Source organism: Pelobates fuscus, chromosome 5, assembly GCF_036172605.1.
Source record: "Pelobates fuscus isolate aPelFus1 chromosome 5, aPelFus1.pri, whole genome shotgun sequence".
Taxonomy (NCBI): Eukaryota; Metazoa; Chordata; class Amphibia; order Anura; family Pelobatidae; genus Pelobates; species Pelobates fuscus.
The window spans coordinates 76,313,054-76,330,421 of NC_086321.1; the positions used below are offsets into that span (position 1 = coordinate 76,313,054).

The window sequence follows — 17,368 nt, forward strand, 5'->3', positions numbered from 1 at the left end:
AATATTTTCCATCGTGTTCCATCATGTTAAATTATTTCAATATATTATCTTACACGAGCAGTAGCCTGTGTCACAAGCTAAATACTTGAAAGCCTAAACAGTCCAATAGAAAATATGGATAAAGCCAATCAAAACAACAAGGTATAAACATAGGAATAACCTATAGTAACTCAGTGGACATTAAATTTGATATCAGAAATTTTAGGTGGACATATGGATCCCCAAGCCAATGCAGCATTGGGCACTGTGTAATCTCTAAAGCAATATCATTGCCTAGGTGAGTAATAGTTTAGTGGAATAATATTAAGTCCCCTTAGGGCCAGAGTCTCCAAGTTAAAAATTTGCATGGCATCTTAGGGAAATAATTCCCTATCACCCTCACAGGTCAAAGGAGGTACACGATCAATCCCCAAACTTAAGGGTAGATGAACTGGGTGACACGCCTCCAAACAAATGTCTTGCTACTGGTCACCCTTCCATTTTAGGAAGTACTCCTGTACTGTTGGGAATAGATCCAGCAGCTGGGGATTCTAGTCTTAGGACAAGTTTAGAGTCTCTAACTGAAGAACCAGGTACAAAACTGAGACTTTCAGGGAAGAAAGTGGAAGGAGTAGAAGGAGCTGATGGAGTCTCTGGAATTGTTCCCCAATACTTTTCAGAGTATTTTTCAGGGGTTTCTCACTTTCTCTTCAAGGTGATCACTACTCAGTAACAATCCATGGGGACTTCTCGAGAATCATCATCTTCAAAATTATCATTTGAGGTAGGAGGAATATTGGGGTTTTCATTCCCATTATTAAGGTTCCTTTTATCAATGCTGTCCTCTTCAGTAAAGGCCACAGGTAAGTAAGTGATTCCTCTGCCAAACATTTATCCCACTCTCAAGAATTCTGTACAAAGGTATTTCATCAATTTTGGAGACAAACTCAATAAGTGTGTTTTTTCCATCTGTCTGCTAATTTATGCTTCCCAGAGACACCCAGATTTCTTTAAAGGACTTTATCTCCAGGCCAAATATCCTTACACCGTACTTTGGTATCATGTTGTCTTTTGTTATTCTCATTTATCTTGGTGGTAGCTTGCTCAGCCAATTCATAGGCCTTTTGAAGAGTTTCTTCCAGATTTCTGGCATATTCATAGTGGGACACATGACGTATCTCTACCTAAGTGACCATGGTTATCATCTGAGATCTGAGCACAATTCATCTGTATTTCTGATGGAGAACCAGTAGTTTTCTCTCCAGCATGATCATGGTATTTTAGAATTTGATACAACAGCACATTATTTAATATGAAAGTGGTTCCATTCTTTTCTAAGAAGCTGATGTAGACCAGCAGGGAGGTCCCTCAGATGTTATGCTTTCCAGTTTTTACTGCTCTCCATAATCAACCAATTACAGAGTCGGGAGATTATGGCTGTTACTTTTCCTGCTGACTGATGACCGACCATATATAGTTGCTGGAAATCACATTGCCTCAAGAATGACTCCAGGTGTACAGTTGAGTGAATCGATACATCATAGATCCAAAAAGTTTACTTTTTCTCCTTCTACAATCGAGGTCTACCATAGGGCTCTTACCCCTTGGTAAGGAATGTCTATCCATTCATCATTCTCTAAGAAAGCTGGTAATCCAGGTCCAGATCCTAGATAGAGCATCCGCTCCCACTTTCTCCTTTAATGAAACTCATAACTGAGCTCCGTTTTGATCCTTAATAAGTCAGTGGATACACCCTCAACTTATATCATGTGTCCAACATCGGTTTGCTGAGCACTTTTAGCGGATCCTACATCCATATCTCCTGTAGAGAAAACTCTCTAGAGTGGAGAGCTTGCAATAATCGTTCTACTTTTCTACCAAATTGGAACCTTTAAGGTCAAAACTCAAGTTTCTTTTAATTTCCAGAGTCATGGTGGATATAGGGGCTATCTCTTCTAGTAGGTGAGCAAGCTAGGTTCTGGCAGTGAGTTATGTAAACTTCCATTGGCGATCTATTGCAGACAGTCACAGCAAACACATCAGTTTTCCTGTTTCGCCAGTCTTTGACTTCTGTCATAACCATCTGTCATCTGATTTCAAGAACTATCGCCAACTGATCTTAAGTAGGTCCAAAACATATTGCGCACCATCTGAGTATTAGTTCCCAATATTATGGGAATCCCAAGATGTCCTAGGTTTGGGCCACCAAAGCTTCCACATTCATAGGATTTGTAGTTTCATTATCTTATAGAGGTATCATATTTGCACTTATATCTTCGACAGGGTAAGCCTGGGAACTCAATCCACACAATTTCACATCATCTGCTGGTGATATTGGTAAGTGACTCAAGTGTTTATCATAAAAGGATTACTTGGGATCCAGTGAATAAAAGGGCCAATGCATGTATCCCTTCGATTATAAGTCGTACAAGTGAATTAGGCCCTATTCTAAGATTCCAATGCATAGGGGCTCTTATTAGGAGAGCTTTAACTTCTATTCATTGTTTTTCCTTTGATGCATGTCTGCTCTGGGTCCTAGGCCAAGGGTTAATGTTTCTACATTGAAATAATCTTCTTTTACTGGACATTTATTTGCTATGTGCTCAGTCTGTCCACAATTGAAACATACAACACACAAATTCAAATTAACATAAATAGTGCAAAATAATAGCTAACGTAAGATAAACTCTGCTGCTGTGATGTCTTAGTGTTTTGTAGTTTCTGCAGCACCACAAACACAGTCTGTATATGCTCAGCATACAACCCCCACCCACCAACGGGTGCATACCTTCCACAAGATGTCTGGTGCACAAGGTTGGGGCCCTTGGTGTAGGTAGCATTACCCTAATGGATTTTATGTTGCTGATGAAAATAAAACTTACTCGGACTCTTCAATAAGTCTCAGATCCAGAAAAAAAATCATTTTTTTCTAGTCATTCAGTAAGGATGAGACCACATCTGTTACTTCGGATAACTCTTGCTCACCAGATTGTTGGGTCTTCAACGAGCACTCCTCAGCTGGGTAATTAGCAAAATACTTTCTTTCTAGTAGATAATAGAAAAGCAGTTGCAGCTCTTATGTTGTGTATCTCTGCAGATCAGGAAAACTCTTTGGTACAGGGTGATCCTAAGAGCTGCTATAGTCAATTTTCTGAGAACGCAGCTACAGACATGTACATCTTAAGCCTAGCTCAGTCCCCAGTGCTTCTTTTTGTTCCCATTAGCCACTGATCGTCCCCTCATTGGCTGGGAACACTGTCCATCGGGTTAAAGCACATTGGGATCTGTAGTTTGGTTACATATGTTTAATAATTTATATCCCTCTTCTGCAAAGAATAATGAACAAATTAGATATATTTTCCTGTAAACAGACCTGATTTAGCTTTTTTGTTACAACTGAGCTAGACTAAATTCAAGAAATTACTGATTTGTCCACTTTTTTAGTGCAAATTAGTTACGCATACAGTATTGCACTTTATATATTTTTTTGGAGTGTATTCAGAGCTCAAGGGTTAAACTGTTTCCACGTTGGCAATGTTACAAACAATATTAGAGACTGCATCATAAGATTCCTCTCTGAATATCTTAAATTAATTGTTGCCATTAACCCCAACATAAAATTGTACGTTCATTTATAAAAGAAAGCAAATTATTACAAATGTAATGATCAGTGGTGGAACTAATGTAGAAACGGCACTGGTGCAGGAAATTTTTGTTGGGTCCTCCCCAGCAAAATGGTGGCCAAAATGTAGATTACCATCTGTCATATTTCTCCCACAATGTGTTGCCAACTGGAGATCTACCATTTGCCCATCCTTGCAGTGTTTTTTTTGTTGCGGGCACTGTTTGTATGTTTGAATGTAAGTGTATTTTTGTATGGAGTGTGTGTGAAGGTAGGGTCTATTTGTGTGTAGTGTTGACATTTAAATGCAGTTGTGTTCACAATAACACACACGCATATACCCACACTGACACACACAGCTACACACTGACATACCCACTGATACACACATATACCCCCACACACAGATACACATACACACTAGCACATACACAAGTCTCAATTGACTTATTTTTAGCCACCTCCTGGCATCCATATCTTTTGACAGGACAGGGACAATATCTAAAATTATTTTACTATTTTCTTTGTGAGTGATCCTCGAGGACTTACATTTTTATTTTATTTTTTTTAGATGCTGACACCCCTTCTTTTTGGAAGGATGATCAGATAGAACCACAGTTGTCTTCTCACTCTGAGACTGTGTCTAGAAATACAAAGTCTGCCAGGGGAAAAAAATCATGTTCTGTTGCTTTATCACTATTTTGCCTCAAGGGAAATAACTAATGAATATCAATTAATATGAATACAGCTTGGATAAATTCCCAGAATCGAGAATGTACCCGTCCAAGAAGCATAGTTTCAATGATAAATGGATTTGTTGGTGATTTTTCAATACTCCATATTCTCTCATACAATTTTAAAAGGAATATAAATGTCTAAAAATACAAAATAAACATAAACATTTTTCCTTAAATAGAGTTTGTATTATCAAACAAAATTCTGCATAAGCCAGCTCTGTGAGAAGCTCATTTACGCGGTTATTTAGCAACTAAAAATGCGCAACATTGTGATTAGCAATGGACTGTTGATGCTAGGTTCTCATAATTAGCACTTTGCACCATGGTACCTACGGAACTGACTTGTAGGTAATAGAACATTTTCCCCTATGCCGGTTACACCAAAAAGAACCCGATAAGACTGATATTCTGCTTGGTTAAGCCTGCAGGGTTGTGTTGAGTATTTTTCAACCAATCTAATTTATTTATAAAATATTTTACCAGGAAGGATACATTAAGATTTCTCTCGTTTTCAAGTATGCCCTGGGTTTTTCAAGTATTTCCTGGGTTATGTGACTATGTAATTAATTAAATAATAGTTTTAGTCCATTACCAAGTAATTGGTATATGCCCCAAATGTATTATTTGTCATACGCTTTCCTATGTCTAAATGCATTACATATATCAACATTTAGTCATTTACCAAACACTGCTATTGAAACATGATCGAGAAGTTTAATAACAAAACTTTTTAAAAACAAGATTTAGGGTTTAGAAGCTGACTATGGATGTACTGTCCTAGTGCACTCCATTCAGCTTCCTCTTTTAAGATTTTATAATGGTATTTGGTCTTATCAGAGTGAAGCAGTTATTTAGCTTTTCTCTGCATTTTTGTATCACATCATTTGTGGTCAGGGACAATCAGCTGAGTATATAAGTCAGAGGTGGTGTGCCAAAAACTGACATTCAGGTAGGCCTGTAAATAGAAAGGGCCCACCAAAATGAATAGCTTTAAAAAAAGATTGATGGGTGGGCTGATCCAAGCAGTATCAACCCAGTAAAAGGGGTGGCCTGTGTGTTTATTGGCCGGGGGAAGGCTACGTCTTCCTATACATCAATTATTGATTTCAATTACTGTAAAATTAAACATTTTCCTTTGTAATCCTGATATTAGGTGAATCTTGATTTTCTTGATGCACTGTGTAATAAGGTGACAATCATAAAATGCAGAAATTGAAATTATAAAGATTACAGTTTACTTATACCAACAACTAGTGATACATGCATGGTAAATAAATATATTTTATTAGGACTTACCTTTCAGTGATGGTTTCTCTCAGACCACTGGTAACTCCTTTAACCACAGTACTAGCCTTTGGTGTTAGTACCACCTGAGAGATAAAAAAAGATCCTTTCTTTCTTCGTTCAGCGACTGAAGATTGCAGAAACTGAATGAGTTTTTCAGTGTCCGTGGTATTTGCCCAGGGTGCCGGCATCATTTGCCCAGGCCACAGAAAGGAAACTTCGAGAGCTACTGGACTGTGATAAAACACCAAGATTTGATAATTCCTCTCCCACAGATAGTGGAGGCTAACTTCCTGGGCAAAAATAGCTGGGCACATTTTATTCCCAAAGATGTCCTTTAGCATTTGGACTAGGTTTTCATGATGGTATTTTTGCATCCCATAAAAATGATTGAAGTCCAAGAAGACCACTTCTTTACTGTGACTGGACAGAAAGGCATTAATTTCTTTAAGACCTTCATTCACTTTGGCACTAAATAATCCATGAGCAAAATACAATTCATTATCAGGGTCTCTAGGCTTTGTTGAAATCCGGAGATCAAAATATCTTATGCCAGCCTCCATTTGGCTTGTAAAATTCATGGTCTGAGTGGCTAACCATTTTCTCATCAATTTTTTAGCAACAGTACCAAACACAGACACAAAATTTTGAACGGTTTCTGGTTGTTCTGGTCCCACTGGAGAAGCCTCGTCAATGTAGAAGCTAAAGGAGTCATGGGACCCTAAAAAGCAAGAAAAACTCTAATTTAATTTTGCAAAAAAATTTAAATATTCACTTGACATAAGATTTTCATTTCTTTTTTCATAAAAGACATTATTAATATTTTTTGGGGAACACAATTTCTTTACTAAACCACAAATGCTGACTGTGTTTTGAGCATACACCAGCAGGGATAAACAGGGATATTTACTAAACACCAAATTTTAGCTAATTAAATCCAAATAGCAAAATTAAGGTTAAAATAGTCAACTTGTCACTAATGCTAAGATGCGATTTTTTTTTTTAATTTGTGATTTAATTGTCGATTTTATCATTAGGAATTAGTTCACTAAAATTTGGAATTAAATGAATAACCCTGTATACAGACTTTAAAAGCACTTTTTTGGAAGAGAGCATACTTTTGGACGTTATCCTGTTTATTGCTTAAAGATAATTAACTAACCAATGACATATTGGAATTATTTTGTATGTATGTTACTCATTGATATGTATTAAAAGACTGCCTTGATGAAGCTTGCGTTTCTACCAAAGAAACGAGAAATCCAGAATCTTTGTCCATCTGTTCATTTCTCCCAACTGGTTGAATCAATAAGGTTTCAAGAAAAAAAGGTTGGTCATCCAAAAGAGGTAACAGATCCTGGTCAGAAAATACCCATTTCACTCGCCTACTGGAAAATCTCAAACTTTGAATGATTTGGTTGGACTTATATAAATGAAATGTGTTTCACTGTTCTTTCACAAATTAACAGATAAAAAAAATAACAGGTGGTAACGAATGATACCTTTTCCTCTAATGTTAACCATGTTTCCCTTCACAGTTGTTACTGATATAATATCACTTTGTAAAAGTGTCAAGATTATTGTTCTAATGAGAGCTTGATAGCACAGTAATTGGTACTCTGACACTGCAAGTAAATGGCAGAGCTATAACAACACTAAACGCTTAGTTATTAGTTAATTTCCAATTCATTTTCCTGTTCTAGTAGTTCCATAACACACCAGCTGGACCAGGAATGTGAATATAAATATCATATCATATAATATCCAGTGCACTCACTCATTCTTTAACCCCTTAAGGACACATGACATGTGTGACATGTCATGATTCCCTTTTATTCCAGAAGTTTGGTCCTTAAGGGGTTAAACAGCAATCCCGGTGGGGGATATTTATGGAATTGTTTGTACTAGATAGAAGTGCAAACATGTAAAAGGGAAGGAGTCACCAATGGAATGTACCTAATGGTTGCACTGGTTCCCATTGTGATTGCCCCCAGGGCCGGTGCTTGGATTTTTAGGTACATAGGCGAAGATGCATTTTTCCGCCGCCCCCCCATCCCCCCCAAAAAAACATCTTCACCTATGTGCCTCTTAACCAGCCCTTCTCCCCTCCCTGACCATTAATGGTCCCTTCCCTATCCCTTAGTGTTCTTCTCCCCTACCCCCTCTTTTCCCTGTCTCTTGGTGTTTCTCTCCCATTCCCTCCCTGTCCCTTGGTGCACCCCACACCCCTTTAGTGGTCACACTCCCCTTCCTGGTGTGTCAGTGTGTACAGAGTGTAGCGGAGCGGAGCGCGGTACAGGAGCTTCGGTTTTCTGTACCCGGCCGAACTGACAGGGAGTGCTCTCTCTGTGAGCACCTCCTGTCAGTCTGGCCAGGTACAGGAAACAGAAGCTCCTGTACCGCGCTCCGCTACACTCTGTACACACTGACAGTCACACACTCAATGACAAACACACAGACGTCACTGACAGACACAGACTCATTGATCTGACACACACTCATTCATTGACACTGACAGACCCACACTGATTGACACTCATTGACAGACACACTGATAGTCACACACAGACTCAATGACAAACATACTCTCACTGATTTGACAGACACACACTCATACACTGACAAACACACTCATCATACACTGACAGACACACTCATACACTCACATGCACACACACAGACGCACTCACACACACACACTGTCACTCACAGACGCACACACTCTGTCACTCACAGACACATACTGTCACTCACAGACACACAATCTGTCACTCACAGACGCACACACTGTCACTCACAGACGCACACACTGTCACTCACAGACGCACACACTCTGTCACTCACAGACGCACACACTCTGTCACTCATAGACGCACACTCTGTCACTCACAGACGCACACTCTGTCACTCACAGACGCACACACTCTGTCACTCACAGACGCACACACTCTGTCACTCACAGACGCACACACTGTCACTCACAGACGCACACGCTGTCACTCACAGACGCACACGCTGTCACTCACAGACACACACTGTCACTCACAGACGCACACACTGTCACTCACAGACACACACACTATCACTCACAGACGCACACTCTGTCACTCACAGACGCACATGCTGTCACTCACAGACGCACACACTGTCACTCACAGACGCACACACTGTCACTCACAGACGCACACTGTCACTCACAGACGCACACTCTGTCACTCACAGACACACACTCTGTCACTCACAGACACACATTGTCACTCACAGACACACACTGTCACTCACAGACACACACTCTGTCACTCACAGACACACACTCTGTCACTCACAGACACATACACTCACACACAGACACATACACTCACACACACACACACAAACACACACAGACACATACACTCACACACATACATTCACACACACACATACACATACACTCACACACACACAGACACATACACTCACACACATACACACACTCACACACAGACACATACACTCACACACATACACTCACACACACACTCACACACATACACTCACTAATTATTTTAGAAATAAATATTTTCCACCCAGCCTCCCTACCTGGAGAGCTGGTGTGGATGATGAATCCTTCCCTTGGGTCCAGTGGGGCTGCTGGGCAGCGTGTGGCTGTGCTGAGATCAGACGCGGCGAGGGAGCTCTAACCTCGCTGCTCTGCTCCCTCGCGCGCTGTCTGCTGATACCGCGGGAGCCGGAGGGAGCAGAGTCTGATCTCAGCACAGCCGCACACAGCACCAGGGTCCGAGATGGTGGCCCGGCAGGAGGGAGAGCTTCCCACCTGCCGGTCACTGAAATCTTGCGCCCCCAGAGCCCGTGCGCCCTAAGGCAGCCGCCTGTGCCGCCTTATGGACGCGCCGGCCCTGATTGCCCCAATTCTAGTAATTGAGACCATAAACAGAAAACTTTGAGAAATAACCTTCAATAACATTTTAACAAATACTGATCTCACACTCCAGCAAACTATGAAACTCTCTATTCAAGATGTACAAGATTAGGAGAGTATTGAGTGCACACCAATGAAGGAACTCACTTGACCTCCGTGGGGTACAGTTCCTTCTGATGTTGCAAGACACTTTCCTTAACCTGGAGATGTTCACTGAAACAGCCCAGGAAGGAGAACCTACTGCATTAATACTTAATCAATTGCTTCACTGTGACAGTAATAACCTGACCTTGAAAGAGATCTGGCAGTAGTTTAATTTATTTCATGGATTACTAATAAACGAATAGGCTACTCATAATACTACAGCAGATATCGTCCACTTGTCCACTTAATAATTCCTAGTTGTAGATGAAGGAAATAATTTCTACATCCAACAAGACTAAAAATCCTTTTTTTTCCCGAAGCATTGTGGCATGCGTAAATGTATTTTCAATTACCAGTTGATTGTATTACCAACTTTAAGATTATTTTATAACATGAACCATCAGGAGAATCACTAGGAAAATATTCTCTTTATTACATTGTCACAATCTTAATGCAGAAATAACCTTGCGAAATTGTAAAGAATAGCTAGAGAGCTTTCCAAAGCAGGGTTAATCTAAGAATAAAATACAATTGTTCCAAAAACCTAGTAAATGTTAATATATGGTCTGGCAGAGGGCCATTTTAGTCCTTGGAAATATAGGCTTAACTAAAATAAATTTATAGTCAATATTAGATGGGATCCTGGCCCAAAGTAACTAAGAAAACCACAGCCTGAGATTGAATATAATTTACAGTATAACTCAATGAAATACAGCTAGGAAAGTGTTTTTAAAGACTACTATTTGTGTTACTAATATTAGGAATTAGGGCATCATTGATTTAGAGTGCTAACATTATTATTTTATTTATGAAGTGCTGAATATTTTTTCTTCTTTCCAGCTCGGGAATGGCCATGAGTTAGGCATGTGACATTAAGCACTGCTTAGAGACACAAAGAAAAATAATACATTATAATTCAACATAGAAAAAGAGGAGAATGGGCTGGGAGACCACCAAAATAAAAGGGTGGACTACCTGCTCAATCTCAGATCTATACCTCTCTAAGTAAATGTACTTACACAAAAGAAAAAAGAGGGAAAAACGGGCTCTTAAACCTTTAATAGAACAAAACATACACATTTGGTAATATATAAAACTGGCTTAAAAGATTGCCAGACACAAATACTGCAGGTCAGTGAGATGAGTGCTCACAGACACTAATTGAAGCGAACCCAGATAACAGGTTCAATAGACCACTTAAAAGGAAGGTCACTGTAAAGGTATAATATATGTCTCTTGACAGAGTAATCATACCAGAAAACCTGGTATAAGGGCGAGGGGGAGTATAGGTGGGAGTAAATAGTATAATATGCCTTGGTAGTAATGGTGCCCCTGGGGGCAGTAGTATAGTTACTCAAACAGGCCAATTATTAATGCCGGGAGAGGGGGTAGTAGATACAGAGTAGCGGACTCAAAAGAAACTGGCTAACCCTTCAAAGCGTGAATTTCACATACATTAAGAGAGGGAAAGAAAATAGCCAAAATTTCTATTGCAGGAGTCCTCAAAACACACCACACCCACACCTTGTAAAGCCCTGAGCTTCCCAACTGTCTCCCAAAAATACAGGGGGACCAAGTTAACTACCTGCTGCTTCAAGGCAGCCTCAAGCATAACAGTAACAATTAGAAACATATTAAAAACAGATTCTACAGAAAGTTAAAAAGATCAAAATCAACATTTAAACCTCCTGGTACCAAAGTTCTCAAGTTAAAAACCCACTGCATCTCATTCTTTCCCAGAATTTCTTTTATATCACATCCACGCCATGGCACAGTACATTTTTGTATGTACATTTTAAACTTCCTGGATTTTTTTGATGTTTTAAAAAATGTGATTAAAGTATCCTTTTATTATGTTTCAGCAATGTTCTGATATTCAAAAAAATGTGAGAATATTTTTAATATTGGGGCACCTCTAAATATAATGTTTGGTTTGGTGGGAAGAGTTTGTGTTTTAAAATTTCACCTTGTTGTAAAATGTACCAGTGCTTATTAATTAGACTTTTAACTTCTTTATTTTTGTTATTAAAATAAAATATGATTGTATACAGAAGGTGCAGTTTTGGTTTTTTCTTTATATCTTAGAAGGTTGTTTCTTTCTTTTGATTTTACTTTTTTAAGTAACATTATCTAGTTTTTCTTCTGAAAAATGTTTTTCTAAAAATTTATTTTTTAAGACTGTAGTTTGTTGTTCAAAATCCTCTGGCTTGGAGCAATTTCTTTTTAACCGTAAAAATTGGCTTTTGGGAGCGCTTTCAAACCAAGGAGCATGGTGGCAGCTAGCTTGATCTATCACTGTGTCTGTACACGCTTAAAAAAAAAAAAAAAAAGGTTCTAGTATTAATATTACCATCTTAAATAAAAATTTGTAGATCTAAAAAGTTTATAATTTCTTTACTGTATTCACTAGTTAAAATGATGCCTCTGTCATTTGAATTTAAATGATCTACAAATAAATTAAGAGAACCTTCGGATCCATGCCATATAAAAAAAAGGTTGTCTATGTAACGGAAATATGAGACCAGGTTCCAGTCATGGCAACCCCAAACGGCCTCTGATTCCCAGTCAGCCATGAAGAGGTTGGCATAACTGGGGGTGAACCTAGTTCCCATAGCTGTACCCTGTCTTTAAAGATAAAAAGAGTCTAAAAACCAGAAAAAGTTATTTTTTAAAATGATCTCTATACCATTTTTAATAAAAAAGGATTTGCTGTTCAGGAAGTCTTTTTTCATTAGTTAATATCCTGACTACTGCTTTGCATCCCATATCATAGGCGATAATGGAGTAGAGGGATTTTACATCGCAAGTCACCAGGATATCATCTTTTTCCCAAGTAAAATTGTTTAGAAAAAGGAGAAGAGACATAAAATCTTTGAGGTAGGATTGCATTTTATTCACTGACGGTTGTAATAAGATATCTATGTATTCAGATAAATTAGATTAGAGGGAATTAATCCCTGAAACTATAGGTCGGCCAGGAGGGCAAGATTAATTTTTATGGATCTTAGGTAAAAAATTAATTACCAGGATTATTAGATGTGTTGTTTTCAAATAGCTAAGTTCTTGTTTACTAAGAATATTAGAGGTTATACCTTTATCAAATAATTATTTTAAAACATCTTTTATCTGAGGGGTTGGATCATTGGTTAATTTTTCATAAACATTAGTGTCATTTTATTGTCTTAAGGCTTCCTTAGTATACTTATCATTTGAAAGTACGACTAAACCTCCCCCCTTGGCTGCTGGTTTTATAATGATAGTATCATCTTCTTGGAGTTGTTTTAGGGCTAGTCTCTCTTGGTAAATTTTTTTTTTATGTTGTTAAGATCTTTTAAAACTAGTTTTTCAAAGACGTCTAAAAGGCCTGATTTGTAACTAGATGGGTAAAATTTGGATTGCGGTTTAAGGTGAGTGTTAACAATAGTAGGAGTTTCTTCTGAACTAACACTAGAGGTATTAATTGATGAGGATAAGGTAGTGCAATGTAACTCAGAGTATTTACTGTTAAAAAATCTTCTAAGAGTGGCCTTCCTTACAAATTTATTTATGTCAAGGAAAGCTTGAAAAGGATTGAAAACATTTGTTGGGGCAAATTTTACTCCTTTACGTAGCACAGCCAGTTGAGTAGAGGAGAGAGTCTTTTAGATACCTAACTGTTTTTCAGTTTTTACGGTATCTACTCTTCTAGGCTTTCTATTTTTTTGTATTCCTCTTCCACCTCTCCCTCCTCTAATGTTAAGCTTCTTTTTCGTGCCCTTGGTTGGTGGAATGTATGTGCATATGGGTGAGTGCAGATTTCTAAAAAAAATATCCTACATATCACCTTCTGCATCAATAGATAACAACTGGCATCTATTGTTGTGCTTGTGTGGAATAGGTGAATTGGCTTGGGTGGTGTATTCATAGTTATGGGCATATCTTGATCTTTGTGGTCCAGGTGATTGGTTTCTGTAGTCTCTTCTTTAATATGTATCATTAGCATAAGAGGCATGTTTATAGTGATTATAACGTGAAGTGTTGTTATGATGAGATGGAAAATTCAGATGTTCCTGGGTGGTCATTGGTTGTGAGGTTTTCTGATATTTAGTAGGTGGTTGGAAGTATTTTTGTTCCCCTTTGTATAGTGCATAGGCGTGCGCACGGGGTGTGCCGGGTGTGCCTGGGCACACCCTAATCCCCGCGGCACGCCTATGTATTGAGTCCTGCAGGAATAGCGTTCCTGCACTTTTGAGCAGGAACGCTGTTCCTGCGGGCACTCAGTGCCCCCAAATGCCCCCTTCCGGCCCCCATGCCCCCCTCCCTTCCCCCCCCTAGTCGGATGCCTGTGTCCATCTCAGACGCGGCGAGGGAGCTGTGTGCTCTCTGCTCCCTCTCGCCGCGCACTGTTTGCTGATGCCGGAGCCGGAATATGACGTCATATTCCGGCTCCCAGCTACAGCAGACAGCCCGCGCGGCGAGAGGAAGCAGAGAGCACACAGCTCCCTCGCCGCGTCTGAGATGGACATAGGCACCTGACCCACTGGACCCCAGGGACAAGTCCACGGACATTTTTTTAATAAAAAAAAAAATATTTGTATGTGTGTGTGTGTCTGTGAATGTATGTGTATGTGTCTGTCTGAGTGTGTGTGTCTGTGAATGTGTTTCTGTAAGTGTGTCTGTGAATGTATGTATGTGTGTCTGTAAGTGTGTCTGTGAATGTATGTGTGTGTGTCTGTGAATGTGTGTCTGTAAGTGTGTCTGTGAATGTGTGTCTGTGAATGTATGTGTGTCTGTGAATGTGTCTGTAAGTGTGTCTGTGAATGTATGTGTGTGTGTCTGTGAATGTGTGTGTTTGTGTGTCTGTGAGTGTATGTGTGTCTGTTAGTGTGTGTCTGAGTGTATGTGTGTCTGTAAGTGTGTGTCTGTGAGTATGTGTGTGTCTGAGTGTATGGGTATGTGTGTGTGTCTGTGAGTGTGTGTTTGTTAGTGTATGTGTGTATATGGGTGTGTGTGTCTGTAATTGTGTGTGTGTGTGTCTGTGAATGTATGTGTGTGTCTGAGTATGTGTGTGCACGCATATATATATCTGTGTGTCAGTATTTATATACACACACACACACGTGTATATTTTTTTTAGGGGGTGGGGGTGGGAAAAGAGTTCCCACACTTTATTCCCCAGGACTTCTCTGGAGATGTCCGGATCTCCCTTGACGGCTCACGCAGAGTCGGCGCTATCTGAGTACCGGCTCTGCTCTTAGCCTCCATGGGCTGGCGGGGAGATCAAAGATCTACCTCACCAACCCACAGCAACACGGAGGGAGGCAGGAGAGGACCCGGGGAGCTCTAGACAGCAGCTCTGCCAAGTTCCTCTCACGAGATCTGAGCATTGCCACGGCAACACTCAGATCTCGCAAGAGTTAACTCTAGCTCCGCAGACTAGAGTTCACTCTCCACTGGACCACCAGGGATGGCACATGGCAGCAAGGATCCCCCCTCCCCCCTCCCTACATTTACTAATCTGCCCCCACCTCCACAATCCCTCCCAACATACAGCCCCCACACACACACACAGCACATAGACACATACAGCACGCTCACACACACAGTACACTAACCGCACCCTCACAAACACACACAGCACCTTTACAAACACACAACACCCTCACACACAGCACACTAACAGCACCCTCACAAACACACACACACACAAACAGCACCCTCACAAATACACGACACCCACACACATCACACAAACGGCACCATCACACAAACGCACACATCACACAAACAGCACCCTCACACACAGCACCCTCACACAGCACAGTAACAGGACCCTAACAAACACACAAACACCCTCACCCACACATCTCACTAACACCACCCTCACACAGCACACTAGCAGCACACACACACAGCAGTGTATGTATATATATATATGTGTATATATATATATATATATATATATATAGTAAAAATAGAAAAATAAAAATAGAATAAATATATACACATGCGGCGTGTTTGTGCTTTAGGGTGCACACCCTAATGCAATAGGCTGCGCACGCCTATGGTATAGTGGTTTGGGTGTGTGGTAATGTTGCCGGTCTATTTAACAGTGTGAGCGAGATTGGGGGTAGTGAGACAAATATTGTGTTTTGTTTGAGTATTTATATTGTGAAGGATCATATTGTTTAAAGTGAGAAGTACGTCTTAATTGGGTATGTTCTTGGATGTTTGAGGTTTCGTAGTCTAGTGATTCTGAGATATAGATTTTTTTTCTGGTGATATGTTCTAAATTGGTTGTTTGAATAATCAGGCTTTTCTCTGACATATTTATTTACTTTTATGTGTTTTGTATCCATTTCAACCTTTCCAATTCTGTTCTGGATTAAGATAACATTTTGTTTAAATAGTTGTGTCTCTATAAAAGGTGTGAGTAAATGTAATTGCTCCAAGCCAGAGGATTGTGAACAACAAACTACAGTCTTAAAAAATACATTTTTAAGAAAACATTTTTCAGAAGAAAAACTAGATAATGTTATTTAAAAAAGTAAAATCAAAAGAAAGAAACAACCTTCTAAGATATAAAGAAAAAAAACAAAACTGCACCTTCTGTTCCAGTCATATTTGATTTTAATAACAAAAATAAAGAAGTTAAAAGTATAATTAATAAGCACTGGTACATTTTACAACAAGATGAAATTTTAAAACACAAACTCTTCCCACCAAACCAAATATTATATTTAGAGGTGCCCCCAATATGAAAAATATTCTCACAATTTTTTTTTTTTCTAAGAATAATACATGTCCTCTATGTATCAAATGTCAAAGGTTTTTTAACTGCAGAAACTACCCAGGGGCTAGTGCAAAATAAAACCACTAACTTCACTTCGAACATTACTAAAAAAAAACTATAAGATAAATGATTTTATTACATGCAATTCTAGTAATGTTGTGTATCTATTGGAGTGCCCATGTGGCCTCCAATATGTAGGGATGACCTCTAGAAGTCTAAAAACGCAAATATCAGAACAGCTGAAACATAACAAAAGGATACTTTAATCACACTCTATCAAAACATTTTTTAAAAACATCAAAAAAATCCAGGATGTTTAAAATTTACTGGCATACAAAAATGTACTATGCCATTGTGTGGAAGTGATATAAAAGAAATTCTGGGAAATAATAAGGTGCAGTGGGTTTTTAACTTGAGAACTTTTGTACCAGAAGGTTTAAATGTTGATTCTGATCTTTTTAACTTTCTGTAGAATCTGTTTTTAATATGTTTTTAATTGTCACTGTTTAGCAGATATGCCTAAAGGCTGTGTTTCTTTTTATACTTTGTAATACTACCCCTCTCCCCTAATATGTCATATTGTTCATTCCTAACCCCTAATTTTTACTATCTAATTATGCAGGCTACACTGCCACACATACTATATTGCTTAGACCTAATAAAGTTACTATTTAGAAAGAGAAAAAAAAAAGAAAAAAGATTTTTTTATTATTATTAGCCATAGCCATGCAATTGTGGTCATGTGATTAATAATGTCATTTTCGCACCAAAATTAAGTGTTTTAAAGCCTATATAAACCCAGTTATGTCAGGTATCTGTTTTTACCACTTGAGAGAGCCCTATGGAGAGAAACACGTTGTGGTTTTTAGGCGGTTGTTAAAATAAAGTATTTTGGCTACCTCACAACC

General features: G+C 39.0%; 1 protein-coding gene across 1 annotated transcript in view; it reads right to left on the reverse strand.

The window, feature by feature from the left end:
* The window catches only part of PLCXD3 (phosphatidylinositol specific phospholipase C X domain containing 3), a 103,872-nt gene that overhangs the window by 29,078 nt on the left and 57,426 nt on the right, over positions 1-17,368 (reverse strand). The window contains exon 2 of the mRNA XM_063454006.1: positions 5,635-6,343. Coding sequence (XP_063310076.1) covers positions 5,635-6,343 — 709 coding nt within the window. The remainder of the gene's footprint in view (positions 1-5,634; positions 6,344-17,368) is intronic.